The 16,551-nt window shown below is 46.3% G+C and overlaps 1 protein-coding gene across 1 annotated transcript in view; it reads right to left on the reverse strand.

Annotated features, from left to right (window-relative positions):
* The window catches only part of BLTP1 (bridge-like lipid transfer protein family member 1), a 132,948-nt gene that overhangs the window by 33,781 nt on the left and 82,616 nt on the right, over window positions 1-16,551 (reverse strand). The window contains 16 exon segments of the mRNA XM_061564167.1: window positions 99-281; window positions 917-1,132; window positions 2,198-2,459; window positions 3,660-3,805; window positions 5,113-5,274; window positions 6,070-6,232; window positions 7,026-7,191; window positions 8,191-8,418; window positions 9,036-9,415; window positions 11,358-11,417; window positions 11,864-11,951; window positions 12,794-12,897; window positions 13,549-13,672; window positions 13,926-14,053; window positions 14,922-15,151; window positions 16,362-16,421. Of these exon segments, the coding sequence (XP_061420151.1) occupies window positions 99-281; window positions 917-1,132; window positions 2,198-2,459; window positions 3,660-3,805; window positions 5,113-5,274; window positions 6,070-6,232; window positions 7,026-7,191; window positions 8,191-8,418; window positions 9,036-9,415; window positions 11,358-11,417; window positions 11,864-11,951; window positions 12,794-12,897; window positions 13,549-13,672; window positions 13,926-14,053; window positions 14,922-15,151; window positions 16,362-16,421 (2,700 nt within the window).

A 16,551-nucleotide genomic window follows, 5' to 3' on the forward strand; every position in this document is an offset into this window, starting at 1 on the left:
AGGGATACATTATATATATATGATCCAAATTAAAACACGAGTACCTCTGTTGTAAAAACAAATAAATATAAACAAATATGGAAGAATCTGAGAGTTACCCGAGATGTTGATCAGCGTGGTCTCCATCTTGTTCCCGGTCTTCCCGGAGGAAGAAGGGGTCTCGTAGGTGAGCACGGCTCCTGTCTTGCGCATGCGCGATAGACTGACCTTCACAAACTCCAGGTTGATGCTCAGCGAGTCCTTGCGACCCGTGGCAGAGGAAGGCTCCTCTGCCGTAAGCCCTGCCACGGAGGACGAAAACCAGCCGCTCCATCAATCAGCGAACACTCACACGGACCGTTGCCAAACACGATCAGCAAGGGCAAACACCTGCTACGAAATGCAGAACACCCACGGGCGACTAATCAGTCAACATAAGCATGGCACCTCTGTGGAAATCACGAGGTCCAATCGACACACACATTTGTTCCAGACCTTGATGTGGAGCCAGTGAAATTGGTGATGAGAGCAAATTACCCGCCACGGTTTACACATTACTCATTTAATTACCGATACCAATTATTTAAATGCGAGTTAAGATTTAATATGCTTTTCAAGCAAAACCTGGGCAATTTATTCATTTGGAGGCAATGTTCCCACATATGTTTTTTGTATATAACTCTAACGTATATTTTAGACCATGGCTGATGATGATGCCATTTTTTTGGATTTTCACTACAACACCAGCTGACTTTTCGCTACTCTTGCCATAGATAAATATCACAGGATTCTGTCATCTCCACCTCAATGCGGTAGACACAATCGGTCATTACTCTAGATACAATTCGGCCCGCCACATGAGCTCCAGCAAGCAATCCGGCTGCAAGTGTGCGCCTTGGGTCCTGCGCAAAAACGGTGCCCAGTTTTGACGCGGCACCTGGCACGTTGCTCGTGGCCATCGCCGCGACGCCGGACTTCTGCTTGCCGCCGTACGGGTGGAAGACGTAGAAGGAGAAGTCTGACATGATGGCCGTGAAGCTGAGGCCGCTGCAGTTGCCGGGCAAGGCGCTCATGCTGCTGGCGCCGCCGTCAGACTGGTTGCTGAGGTGCCGCGTGCGCGACGTGTGCGACCCCGGCACGCTGGAACCGGTGCCTGCAACGGACGGGAACGAAGATAATCGACAAATCCCGACTAATCCCGAGTCGTCGGGTATCGTTGGATCACGTTCGTCGACGCGTTGATGCCTGTTTGTGTAAATTCACAAAGCCTATGAACACATTGGTCTGAAAAGGCATTAGTGCAGAGTCTCCTGTGTGTTAAAGAGATTAGGGTGCATAAACACAATTAACAAAACACTCAACACAATTGTGTTCTCTCACTTATGCTAAGTTACATTAATTTGAGATATTAATTAGAAGACACTGCGTTATTGTTTACATGAGCCTCCCTTGACAATGAGACTACTCGTCTCAGTGGACTCTAATGTGGTGATAAATAATGGTCATCTATCTATAAACACCACCAATTAGCTTCTAAATGCTTGGTCTGAAGATGCATTCAACATCGTTGCAATTAGAAAACCAGGCTTTGTATCTTAATAGCTATGTATCTCGACAATATTATAGGCATTAGCCATTCTGCAATGAAGATCGTCACAGTTAATATCTCTGAAAAAACAGCCATTACCTGCAATGACCACTGTCGGCAAAAAACGGAATTGTCTTAAAGTCACGAGGGCAATCACACGCTCCTTATAACAATGCAATAACTATGGGATCAGGAGATAGTGGATATAATTCAGAGTCTCGTGTGTGATGTAGATACAGATTTTTATTTGGCAGGTAACAACCGGCCCTTCAGTGATTTGATGAATAGTCATCATTCGTGGTCACGCTTCAATTCAACAATCCATTATTTTCTATCTCATTTGAATTGCTTCTCATTTGTTCCACCTTGTGTGTACAGTTTTGTTCACAAATTTACAAACACGAAACATAATATAATTGGCATGCATACAACTGACTTGTTACGCGCAAAATTTAATGCACGCATCACCAGTGTACTAAATCGATGGCAAACGATGAGCTGATGCACTGTAGTACGCCAAAGATTAAAATGCTCCATGCCCCCAACTCACTCCTGTATATGCGTATATGCCAGCACTCGTCATGCTATAGAAACACATACACACGCACGCAAGCACAACCTACGCACCACCTTGCAGCCCGGCTGCCTTGCTTGCGGCCGTGCGTAGCACCATCTGGGCCAGGGAAGAGCCAGTGCTCTCAGCAGATGACCCCAGGCCACTGGCACCACCACTAACACCACCACCGCCGCCGCCGCCGCCGCCACTGCCGCACGAAGCGCCAGAGGCCTCTGGATCGACCCGATTGGAGGAGAAGACGAGGTCGAGGGAGGGCAGCTTGAGGAGGCACTCCACCCGTGACACGGGCAGGCAGCTGAAGCGGATCTGTGATGGCTGTGCGTGTGGAAAAAACAAGCCACGAGGGGGTGATGTCATTGGGGCATGACGTGGGGCGATGGCATTGAATGTAGGAAAATTTCGATCAAAGCCATCGATCACCTTTCATTTAGCCAGGTGGGAAGTACAAGAGGTGGCTTGGTGGCTCAGGTGTAAGTTTAAACTCTTAAAACTATACTTTTTTTTTACCAGGTAATGCACACCGAGATGTATAGCTCTTTTTCAGAAGAGCCCCAGCCACAGATTATAGCTCAACAAAGTGGCTTACTGATGGAGAAATATATAGCAAAAGCCAAATACTTTAAAAGCACATTTCTAAATGCTGAGCCGACACCGCTGAGATACTGATTTGTAATTTGGGTTCTCAGGCATAACGTCTCGATAGTCTTCATGCAGTCACTGACGACTGCACAATTCATTTTTGTTATTTTGCTTAATTTGGCTCAAATCCAGCTCTGAGCATTAAAAGAGTTGATTTAATAAACATGTCTCTGTTGCAGGATTTAAAAAGTGGACGTTTTATCGACTCGCGTGGATAAAACCAAAATCACTCGTAGTGATTTCAGATCTCATTCTGCAGGCCATTCTTTTTAACTTGGCGCACTTCTCCGTGATAATTACTAACGGGACATTTGTCTCACGACAAGACACAGAGTAGCCCAATTGGAATTTGCAAAAATAAAAAATAAAAAGCATTCTCTCAACTCGAGTGACCTCAGCAAGACAGACTTCTCAAGTGGTTCATTCAAACATTCAAAACACCATCAACAACTTCGTGCACTGCAATAAAAACAGCATTACCTTAATTGGGATGCGTATGCGGAGTATTTTTTTTCATAATGATAAAATAATGATTGTTGCAGATTTCAAATTTTCATCAATTCTACATGTGATGTACAGAGAAAATTAATTTAAAAAATGTGATGAATTTAAGCTTGTGGATGAATCCCCCTCCGCTTTAGAAAATTCAACGTCAATTCTTGGGGTCAACCACTTAAATACATAATATGAAACAAGAATAATGAATTTTAATATTTACATGTCATTATTAATTAACTTAACCCACCCATGCTAACATCTGTGGAAAAAAAGAGCTGTGGATTCCTCCCGCAGTCTAAATAAAGATTTTTATTCCGTTTGATGAAGGCCTTCCCACACCGCGTGAGTGACGCACGCGCGCGCTGGTCGAGAACTCACTTGCATGCGGACGTACACAACGACGTCAACAGGGAAAGAGGAGTACGAGGAGGTGGAGGATGACACCAGTGAGGTGGTCGACTCTTCCAGGGGCTCCACCGTCACATCAAAGTGTCCCACCTCCTCCTCCTGAGGCTGCAGCAAAGCTGGCCGGGACAAGCGTAGGTGGGACTTAATCAAAATAAGAAGTTGGTACATAATAGTCACTTTACCATTCAAGATCGGTACAACATTTTAGCGCATCGTTTCATTGAGTAAAACTCATTCTTACGCTCGTGATAAGACACACTGAACTGTGGTCACGAGAATCGGTTATGTGTTTTCTTAAATGCTGTCTGCATCTTATGATAAGGAGAGGAATTTTCATCTGGATCTCTATCGCAAAATAAAAACATCACATCAAAGGAATCGGACTGATTTTTTGGATGAAGAGATTTCAGATTTCACTCATGAAGATATAAACAATGTCATTTCTAGCATGAAAAAATTAACCCGTCAAAACAAAGTTTTTCACTATAAATCCTTTATATGCGTGGCGGCTAGAGTCCTCTCGTCCTCTGGCTTGAGATGGCTGCCACCTATGGGTCAGATGATTGCCTGCCACCATTAAGCAATTGGTAATTAAATATAATTTATTTTTTTCTAAAAAGTGTAAAATTTTGGAAAAAAATTTTCACGAAAATAAATTGTCACGCACAACGAGTCTGTGTGCAAAATGTCAGCTCGATTGGATCACGGGAAGTGGCTTAAAAAACGACCGAAAGATTTGCACGGTCGTAAGCGCGCAAGCAAGCAAGCAAGTGAACTTAATATAAAGGATTTAAAAAGGGAAAGCTTATGGACCAGATGGAATAATGGTGGACATCAGCAAAACAAGTTGCTGGTACAAAAGTTGCAGACATATTTACTAACTTTAACACAAAAATGTATACTTTAATCACGAAATGATCCCTCAATCATTATGCAATTCAGAAAGGGTGAAAAACCTGACTTTAAGGAGTTCCAGACTCATTAGCCTCCAATCGCTTGTACATGCATATAAATTATTCACAAAGGTGACTGCGAAGAGAATAATGGATCACATAACAATAACAAATAATAATCTACATTCATACAGAGCCGCCATTCCAAACATTCTGAGGCACTCAAATCAAGAATATTAATCAGATTCTGGACTAATGAATACTATTATGGCCTTTGAAGCCCATGGGTTAGGGAACAGATAGTAATCCAATCTCTGCATTGCAATTTCATGAACAAAGGAGCAAAATGCACATTTAGTCAAGAGTCAGACAATATTCACCAGAAGGCAATTAAACAAAGGGATACGTGCCGATGGATAAACACATAAAATTGACCATCCAAAATAAACCGCCTCCCACGCCGGTGTTGTGACAGAGAGGGCATGGTACAGCGCGCACAGCGTGCACAGCGTGCGAGCAGTGGCAGCTACCAGAAGGCTGGTGGTCGATGGGTGTGATGGGAATGAGCTCCAGCGCCTTCTCCAAGAAGTCCAGCAGGCACGGGCTGATGACCATCTCCTCCGGCAGCGACTGCAGGGACACCCACGCGAACAGCTTGGCCGTCTTTATGCCACCGCCCACCTTGGCCTTGCCTGCGTGGGGGACACGCACGCAGCACCGCCGAACGTTGGCCCGCCGCTGGTTATTAGCAGGCGACGCACGCTCACAGAACCGTTGGCGGCCCAGCTTATGATGAATGAAGCGTTGCCGTTCGGAACGATCAATTTTGCTGTTGCAGTTCAAACTTTGGGCAGTTTAACCACCTGTGCTCGTTCAAAGACAAGGACATAGTTACAATGGCTGCAAGGTGTCTAGTAAATTGATGTATGGTTAAGTAGGTTACTTGAATATTATCTCCTCGTGTGAGGGTTTTCTCCAGATAACTAAGATATGCACGCCTGAGCAAAAAAGGGTATTTGGAACTTGTGAAGCAGAACTTTCCTGAACGAGTCTTGAGACCCAGCGCGGCTTTTGAAAAAACAATGAACATTACACCATTATTTATATTTCCAGTCAACGTGAACAGATTCCAATTCTCCATACGTAGCTTTGTAAAAAGCAAATGTAATAACGTACGCATCATTTTGGAGCACAGCACTGCAGGACCCCGCGGTATTCGTAGATGACGTTTGTCTGTGACGCCAATTATACCCAGCAGCACTTGCTTCACAGACCATGCTCTGCTGATGAGCCTAATAAAATTGTAAACCAATTAAAGCTTCGCCTGCTTAAATGCTGTTCAAATGATGGTTGAGGAGCTCCATTCGCTGATGGATCTATACATAATTTTTCTGTAAAAATTATGGTCAAAGAGTTCCAAGTCTATGTCAGATAGGTGACTCAAGTGTATGCAATGCCGACTGTGACATGGGTATCTCAGGACTGACCTGCCGTGGGTGGCGGTGGTGCCTGGGGCAGGCCTTTGCCCACTTGGTAATTGAAGTCCTTCATGGCTGACAGCTTGGACTCCTTGGACTGCGAGCGGCTGAGTGAAGAGCCGCGAGAAATGTTGGGAGATTCCAGCTTCACCGTCTTGGAGTTGTAGTGAACCTGTGTGGATTGATGGAGAAATAAATTTCCTTTGTGGGTTTATAGTGACCCCCCCCCCCTCCCCTTCACAATTCAGTGAATTGTCATGATTTGTCGTCACAATTCAACTGAATTATTTCGAGGTTTTGGTCTTGTTTATGGCATTGTTTTGTATTCTATTTTTTTTTCTCATTTGTTACATGATATTCAAGGTAAGTTATTTATTAATGGCATATAATCAATGCTCACATGCACAATGTGATACATGTTTCATGAGTGTAATAATATATTTTAATCAATGAATTTCTATACGTCTAAGCTGTGTTTACCATTCTTTAAAATACGGACGCATCCTCGAATGTTAATTTAGGTTGTCGATCATTTACACAATAAATACGTTTTTATATAAAAAAAAAATGTTAAACATGATGATTCACAAAAATGCAATATTCTCATGGAGCTAAATTACAGCAAAAAAACAACTGACATTTCGCAACATCTTCTAGATATGTCAAAGGGCGTTTACCAGGGGTACCTAATCAACGTATGCTATCATAAGGAGCAAAGTAGACGTTTGTGTTAGATGTAATAATTTGATGAGATGCAGCATAATCCCACATCAAGGATATACAATGCACAAAACATTATTGGGCAGATCAAATATGCGATAAACAAAACTACATTAACAAGTCGCGTACAAAAATTATTATTCTGGACAAACGAGCATCACACAAACAGAGACGCAAAGGCAGCCCCAGCAATGCAAGAGTATGGCTGGACGAATAGACGAAGAGATGGATAAGCAGGTGGCTACCTTGACTTCTACTCCAGGGATGTAGAAGACGGTGGTCTCCAGGTCCATGCCCTTGGTCTGCAAGGTGGATGGCACCTTCTTGTAGCCGCCGAGGATCCCACTGCCGAGCCCGGAGGCGCACCGCTTGCCCGTGGGCGACTCCTGTCCCGCTCGCCCGCCCTTCTCCCTGCACCGGGGGGGGGGGGGGGGGGGGGAGACGATCGGTACCGCGCACACGCACGCACGTTGGTGCGGAACGCTCCCAAGACTTGCTCAGCAGTGCCCATTGAGCGCCAAACTAAGCAGTGTGGGTTATTCAACGTGAAGCGATGGCGCATGGGGACAAAGATGACATTGAGGGTTACAATTTACAACAGAGCTCATGAGGAGTTAGAATATGCCCGTTTTAGGGTGCAATGATAATGAAGATTGTTAAAACAGTGATATTGACCTTTTTGGTTCTTTCAGTAAAATAAGAGAGAATTGTATTTTATTATGTTTAATTTTTATTATTTTATTATTTCCCTTCTACGTGACTTTACCGAAAGAACCAAGATGATGAATCCCTGCAGTCACGAAAGCTTTAAAGTTATATTGATGTGGATGAATGGCCAAATTGTAATGTTATAGACAACAAACATCAATATTCACCATCATGCAGATGATTTTGCAATGCCGATAATTGCGATCATGATTGCGACGACGATTATGATTCACAACAAAAACGATGCACGTAAGAAATCATTGATTCATTCATAAAAGTTGATGATTACAGAACAACGTGTACCCGAATCGTGTAAGAAATAATGATTTCCGCGAACCAGAGAGAGAATAAATACGAACGATAAAAATTAGACAGAATACAAACAAGACGTTGCAAATGCAAATAATGTAATCAATGACTTAAGTCAGTGGCGAAGCATGGTTGGCATTGGCCCTGGTGTAAGACATGAAATAGAGTCACCTATTGAAATTTCACCCCCTCTTCGCAGCCCAGTACCTCGGCCCCTCCAGCCTACGAAGAGGCAGCGACGCCACTTTGTCCCATTGACTCATGGCCCCAAATCGTGACACTTCATCGAATGCAAAGAGATGGCGGTGTATAAAATATATAGAACATTTTGAACAAAAGCACGACCACGACGGGGAGGAACAGCGATACGACGAGGACGGCGGCCGCTCTCACCGTTTTAACGACGACTCGTCGGCGTCGGCCGGCTGCGACACGATGCTGGGGTGCAGCACGCACTTGCCGCTGTCGATCTCCACGCGCACGTCCAGCTTGAAGTCGATGTTGCGCTCCGCGGCGGCCGCGGCAGCCGCGGCGCTCACCACCGGGGGCACGCGCTCGCTGCTGCTGCCCAGGAGGCGCGGGCTCCGCAGGCCTCGCCGCCGCCGCTGATCCGACCGCCGCCTGCTACGCCGCCGCGCAGGGTGGCAGTCAGGCACGCTCGGGCCCCGTGCGCCGATCACGACATCGCGACGCGCGGCCCGTCATGGCTACGCCGCTCCGCCGGGATTTGACCGTGCGCTCACTCCGGCTTTGTCATAAATCTATCGTTAATTGGGCATGACTGCCAGATGTTTACAGCATCTATGGATAGTGGGATACTATATCAAAAGCCATGCACCATTTGATGTTGTTCACAATGCCACTTATCTATTAATTTCAACGGTATTATTTTAACTGCTATACGTGATATATATTTGCCATAGTGAATGTCGATGTGTTTTCATGCATCACACCCTAAAAAGCACTAAAACCACTATAAATAAATAAAACCTAAACAGTGAAAAGGCCAAAATTGGCAATGAAGGAGAAGGAACAAACTCCTATTGAAACAGACAACACTTGCCGCATTAAACACAAACGTCACCTCAAGGCCTAACAATCTAGGCAATAAGAGGTCAGTCCTCGTCCTATCCAAACACGAACCCTGACTCCCCTTTCACGTCACGTGTTAATTCCGGGGTTCGGCAGCGCCCACCACCTCTCGATCAGCAGGGAGAAATCACGGCGTTCGTCCGTACCGCGCCTTGTGCTGCCTCTGCTCCTCAACTTCCTCGTCCTCCTTCTCCGTGTCGTCCGTGTAAGTGGAGTCGCTCTCCTCGGCGGGCCCGTCCGGCACGTCCTCGTCGTCGTCGGCGGCGTCGTCGGCGTCAGCGGCAGCGGCGGCGGCGGGGAAAGTGCGGCCGGGGCCGGGCGGCAGCGGCGGCGGTAGCTGGCGGGGGGGCATGGCGGGCGGTCGCGACGGCGGCGGCAGGGAATCGGCGGTGGCGCCGCGGGACGGCAGGTACGGACTCGGCGTGGGGCTGGCAAACACGGAGCTCGGGCCGTCGCTCATCGGACTGAGGCGCAGCACGTCATCGCCGACCACGGACAGCAAGTCCGCCTCCGTCTCCTCCGGAAACTGCGCGTCCGGTCACACGCACACACAACAAACGAATCAACAGCGCGTCTTGCGATGTACCGCGCGCGCGTGTGGCTCCCGGCACCACCCCGTGGTTCGCACTGCGAGGCAATGCGTCCTACTGGCTGTATGTGACCCAGTCGGCGGAGGGCAGTGCTGGAAAAGTCATTTTTGGACACGACTAAGCTCCCGCCTTCACCGACCTGCAATGACCAGAATGGTGAAGTATGGTCAATTGTTCCCCACAGCTCGCACGGCGAGGAGAGACCCTCATCTGGGAGTGGATTACCAAAAGGGCTATATATTCTTGTAGTAAATAAAATCAGATATAGAGTATCATATTCAGTGGGGGAACAGTGGCGCAATAGTTAGGCCACTGTGCTGTGAAGCCAGCAATCTGAGTTCGATTCCTGGCCATATCTAACATTGGAATCATATCTGAACTAGCCCTGATCACATCCCCCCCTTCACCAATCCATACTGACCAGCATGGGTGAAGTATGGTCAAAGAACGCCCAAGATCGACATGGTGTTGAATAGGCCGTTATCCAGCAGTGGTTTGACAAACTACATTCTGAAATGTTTTTATGTTTCCAGATGACTTGTTAGACAGGTCAGCGTGCAGCAATACATCTCAGAGTAAGCATAATTGGAAAATTGATTTAAAAAATCATAGAACAGAAATAATTGCAATGGAAAAGGCACCAAGTTCCAAATCCCTGTGGACGTTGAGTGTGTGATGTATTATTGAACGTCATGCTGTAGCTTGCTGGCGATTCACACCGTGTGCCAAAGAGCAGCACGGCCATGGATAATTAGCAATTGTACTCATTAACTCGCCAAAACAAAGAGAGTTGCAAACATCACCGCTAAACTTGCCTTACAAGGCCAGCACACAAGCCATGTAGTTCAAATACATCCACACCTTTTAGTTCCACAAAGCACAATTACAGAATGCACAGATCACCAGCAATAACCGAGGCAAACCACGCCACCAACGCATTAAGATTTCTGCCTTCAGACCAACAGCAACGTAGCAGCACAGATGGAAAGGTACGCTCAGAACAAAATGACACCTTCAAAGCATTGGACACGCAAACATGATTTTTGTAAGATGCATTCACGGCTCGTGATCCATGCACAGGCCGTGGAATGAATTAAAAGTTAGGCAAAGCTGTGTTTTTTTGTAACCCTACACGCCATCAGGGCACTCTGTCTCGGGATAGAGATTCAGACGAGCCGCTCATGACGCAATCAGCGAGAGGGCCTTTCCTGGGGGCATGAGGACGTGACCGGCAGCCACTGGGGCCAAATCCACATCCTCTATTCCAGGAGTTTAAGCAAATCAAATACAACCATCAACTGTAGGTACAATAGCGATCCTGTTCAAGTATGGGCCACCACACCTGTAGATTCTTAACACAGCTGAGCTGTCGCGTCACAGATTGCTTTACACAGTAAAAATGCAGGGATCGTAGAGAATCACTAAATAACCGTACAAAATGTGGGTTTTCTGCAGAACTGCGCAGAGATTACTTTCAAATTCAAGGAAAGACAAGAATAGATAAGCATCACAAGCATATAAATTGGAAATTATTGGGATGATGTAATTTGATGATTATTTCATGTTGGCGATTTTTTTTTTTTTTACTCTGAAATGACTGTACTTGTGACCGATGCTATTTTTTGCAAAGAGTATAAATGGTATGCGGCGTTTGGGCTATGTCGATATCCGGCTGAAAGAAAAAGACAACCAAAAACACGTCAGCGCAAGCACATGTTCTATGATAGTCAGAAAAGAATACATTTCACGTAAGATTTCACGGATCACTTGTGAACGAAACGGGTTGGACTGGTCGCTCACAGAATGAACAGCGCAAGCGGAAGACAGGTTAGTAAGTGGCTTGACACAAAGATTTGTTTTGTCCGTCGCCGATGCTACCTTGAAGTACAGGTTGTCTCGAGCTGAATATCTTTCCTCGGGCACATAACCCAGCACAGACTTCACACGCACATGGGGCGGGAGGGGACGAAGGGACCACTCTTGTTAGCGGTGCAACTCAGCACAAGCAACAGAGGGCAAATGAAGAAAAACAAGTCCGTAAAAATCATGCAAACGCATAGATTATGCATCATTACCATGGGCTAAATCAAACACGGGCAGAATTATCACTTGTGATACAATGACAGGCAACGTGCAATGCATCATGGTACACAAGTCCAAATAAAATATGCATTGTAACCAGCTTTAACGAGCACAGTAGCGCCGGCCAAGGCTGACAAAAGCAGATGTAGCCAGGACAAATAATTGAATAAACATCATCGTTCCAAGAAACGCACACTCAATCCGTTACAGGCAATAGATTTAATGAAACCAATGTCGGTGTGTGTCTGTCCTCTTTTACACTAAATCCCTCCGATTAGGAGGCTTAGCACTGGGCGTCTCACCGGCTTGTGGATGTCAAAAGTCACTCTGGGCATGGGAGTTGTGGCCTCGTAAATTCGGATCTCCGGCAAATCATCTCCATCGATGTGACTGCCCCAGGGAACAAAAAAACAAAAAGTATAAACACAAAAAATAAAAATAAAATGAACAATAAAATAACAGAAGGCAGCTAACAAAATTTAATCCTCGTGTTAGTGCCGCTTCATGGAACACGTGACATTTTTCTTATAGAGATTCAGTGGTTGGATAACCTCTATTCACGAGCAGGTTAGCGCGCACTGAGACCAGATAGGCAAACACGTGGGATTAAAAAACGGTAGAGTAAAATAGCTAATTCCAACTTAACAAAAAACAGTAAACAGCTATTTAAAAATTCATTAAACCATTCAGAATACATATTTTATAAGTAATATATTCTAATTAATTCATGTGAAATATAGAAAAATGTAATATAAATTATGAATACAAAACATTTTCTTTCAGAACTGCTAGGCATGAAAGGATTCACCCTCCTCCTGAGCAATTCTATTCATCGTCACAAAGTGGAGTTTGCGATTCAAGTCAACAGTCAAGTTTTTTTGCTCTCTTTTTTCCATCTAGCTTTTACCGGTGACTTTTTTAAATGACGCTTGTAGTAATGTTTTCTACATTCGTCTAAACTGAGAAATACACATTTAATGCATTCGTACAAACAATTTAGAATGAGTATCGGGAACAAAGACAAACAAGAAAACATTTAGAGGCCAACCAACCACGTGAGCAATCCAGAGTTTCGAAAAGGTTTCTCTACCTTCAGGCCGAGATTAGCAGAGTGCATATGCAGCCATGTACATATGTAGCCATGGATGCGGTACAGCTCGCCGAAGGAGGAGAGTTAGGGGAAAGAGCAAGGCTGGAAGAAAGCCGTAAGGGCCAGGGTAGGGAAACCGTACCGTGAGCGGCCGACGCGACTCAGGCTGGGCCGCCCGCTCGCCGCAATGCTCTTGGAGCGGCTCGGCTTGTAGCTCAGGCCCCAGCGATCCTTAAGAGACACGGCCTGCGGCACACGAGCAGCGTACATTCACTGTTACTCATATTTTTGCCACGCTTCCCGAGTTATATTCCGGTCACGCTATTGGCAGTTGTACAATTCTTTGTGTTCGAGAACATCTTGAGGCAACTGAAATTTGGCCAACTAGGGCGCAGAACCAAATTCAACACGATGACTTTTTGGTCCAATCATTGGTGAGCTGTCTGACACCATCAACTCAATCTATACATATTATAGAGGATACGGTTTAATCATAGGTAGGTTAATGGATTTGAACCCAGGATTTCAGCGGTGATAGCTAGCTCAGCGCTCTGACCTCTTAGCCCCCTGTCCACCTTGGCGCAAGCAGCGCCTAAAACCAACAGCAGCATCACACGAGGGCAGGTGGCTCAGGGAGGAGCACATGGCTGTGTTGGACCAATGAGCATGCAGGTCTTGAGATACGGGGTTTGAATGTGTGTTTCGTAAAGTCAAATCACATCATGCCTAGCAAACCCGGTATCCCCAGGCAGTCTCCAATCCAATTACTACCCAGGCTCACCTCTGATAGGGCTTATAGGATCTGATGAGATCAGGCACATTCAGGACTGATTTGGTTGTATGCATGAACACGAAGGCAGCGTGCTGGATAGTGTGATGGAGGCAGCGGTCACGTGCCCCGATGCTGGAGCGCTTGAGCTTCTTGCGCACGTCCCTCCTGATGTCTTTGACAGCGAACGTCTCAAGGGCCTGGTAGCGCTGGATCTCCTGGTTGATGGTGCTTTCACTCGCCCCGAGTTTCCTGACGAAAAATAAAAACGAAAATCAGGTCGTGCGTGCTGGGGAAGTTTCGTTAATTTAAAAGGTTTTCTATTTTTTATCCTGAGACTTTTTTGGAATTCTGGGCAACGTTAACTGGGGCAGGTCACCATGTTCTTCTTGTGAGCAAGCTGTGAGAGGTTTAATTGGAGCTGCCGTGCATTGTGAAAATGTAATTACTTAACGCGAGGTATGAGGTTAATTATTTTTTTTGAACGCAGCGGCTGGGCCCGTACTTGAGGTCATCGATGACTTTGGCCTGCTCGTTGAGCTCCCTCTCGATGAGACGTTTCGACGTCCTCCTGAGCGACAGCTCGGTGCTGGGGCCTCCCAGAGACGGCTGCCGCCTGAAATCCGACACGTCCTGCACAGCGCACGGGTGGCACCCCACTCAGAACCCTCTGATCGAATAAAACGAGGCAGGCGACACGGACATCTCGCAATATTCAGGCTTCAACACCTCGACTGCGATGGTCACCAAATTACAGCCTGCGGCTCTTGTAACCGACGTACGTCGAAACGCACCCAGTGCAGGGTGAAGCTGGTTGTATTCGTTCACATAAAAAAATTGAAACGCAGAGCAATTCAAGCAAGGAAAATGGAATGTTGAATTTATTTTTTATGTAGCGTACGTATGTTGAACGTCTTTCACGCCGTACGCAGCCAACCGTGCTAATCGGTGGTGCGGGGGAAGTACAACAAACTAAACACAAAAAGCAGTTCGAACGAAATTGGTTTTCAATCTAGATTTACAAGTGCATAGCTCCAGCGGCTTTCTAACATCGGAAGGAAGAGAATTTCAGATGGCCGCAGAAGCGCATGTGAAAGCATGCGATGCCTTTGTTCGAAGGTTAGCCAAAAGCCACTGCTGTGAGGATGACTGGAGTTCGTGTGATGGTTTATTCTTTTTGATGAGATCAGCAAGGTATTGTGATTCATTTGTGGCAAGCACTTTGTGGGCAATGAGCGCGACCTTAATATGTATTCATTCGGCAACCAGAAGACAATGCGGCTCAGCGAGCACTGGACGAACATCGTCAAATCTTGCAGTACCCGTCACGACACGTGCCAAAGAATGTTCTTACCAGACGTCCCGTGGAGTAGTGAGTTGCAATAATTGAGCCTTGTCGATACTCCGCTACACGCCATTGAGTTGGCTACGTGACGACTCAATCGTGGTTGAATGTGTCGCAGACCGACGATGTGAAACATTGCAAGGGCCACGTGCTCACCGTATGCAGGAAGGGAGTGGCGACGCCGTCGGGCTCGTCCTCGTCGGAGATGCCGTGCTCCAGCACGGACGTGAGATCCGCGATGTCGTCCAGGTCCTCCTCGCCCGTCAGCGTGGTTAGCGTGCTGCCCAGCGTGTTCAGCCACTTGCCGATGCTCGGGTCCATGTGTACGTCGATGCCGCACATCTTCCACAGCACGTTCAGCATCCACGTGCCCGCACTGCCGCTGTCTGCCAGACGCGCGTGCTTTTTTTACAACGATCTTAAGAGTCGGAATATTTTCACTCGCCGTGGATGGATGGCACCCGCGTTTCCAATCGAGGGCACAACCTACGCTGCACCAAATTTCGGGAGGATTATGCTTACTAACGAACACGTGGGTGGCAACCATTCACGCGGGAAAATATGCGCGGGTTGATGACGGCGCTTAACATAAAGACGTAACCGAAAGGACAAACAGCTGTTAGGTTGTAGATGTCTCCCTAGGCTACTTCTTGCGTTTGCGATCATGGGTCAGGCAAGCACTATATTGCCACGTCACTGAGTTAAATCAGCAGTTTCATTTCACCGTCTACAGGGCAGGCCTCGACAATGCGGGTGGTTGGTTGTTGGGCAGCTCTGCGCTCGCATGAAGGGGTGGCGGCGGGCGTACCCGAATGCTGTTACGGCACGCGGGACACGAGTTCGAATCTTTAAGGATTGTCGTACAGCTCCATGTCACATTGAAGCGTAAGGGAGTGAGGTCACAGTTACGTCATGATAGCGATAATAAACAAGCATCTGACGAGCATTTGACTAACTTTAAAAGTATTTTTATCGCATTTAAAAAGCTGCCAAAGTTAAAACAGCCTGGTTCATTCGCCTAACCTATTTAAATAAGTTACTTCGTGAGGTATGTTTGTTTTTGACTCCATCTTCCTGTAAATGAGGGGTGTCTTAGAAAAGTGAAAACAAATCTTTCTTATTCATATGGTATATATTTAACAGTTTGTATTGTATAATCTCTCCACAGACGGCCATGCAATGAACTTAATCATTGACTCAATTCACCTACAAAATTCATCAGTCAACAAAACCCTACGCTCTTAACAGCTTTTGTAGGCTATCGAGTTTTTCCAGAACATTCCTCAAATCATGCAGGTCACAGGGAGGGAGGCACACTTTGGTTTGAGCCCCTCACTCAACCATGATGGACTCAACGCAACAACCCACCATGCTTCCGGGGTCCATAAACGGAAATCAGCGGTGGCTGTCCTAAGAGGACACCGACTCTACCATAGCAATAAACATTTACGCCACTGAATCACGCTTGTTAGCATACATGAGCAAAGCCCCAATGCTCACTTGAGGAGTGAGACCACTTAGACTTTTGCCTTCATTGGAGTTATACCAAATATTAATCTATTTATATATCTAAAGTGTCCTTTCCCACGAACTCACCTGCTGCAGACTGCCCCGTAGTGCGTGAACAGACTTCGTAGGTCCCATCTGGAACCACGCCTGTGACAAAAAACAAACCAGTGATGCCAACCCAAAGGCACGTCCATCCAAATGACAGGAGAAGGAGGAGTGTACGTATGACGGGTGCTCATGGATTGAAGGGAAGAACGGTAACACATCTGTAAGAACC

The sequence above is a fragment of the Lethenteron reissneri genome, chromosome 32, assembly GCF_015708825.2.
Source record: "Lethenteron reissneri isolate LAM-NWPU_2019-01 chromosome 32, ASM1570882v1, whole genome shotgun sequence".
NCBI classification, from domain to species: domain Eukaryota; kingdom Metazoa; phylum Chordata; class Hyperoartia; order Petromyzontiformes; family Petromyzontidae; genus Lethenteron; species Lethenteron reissneri.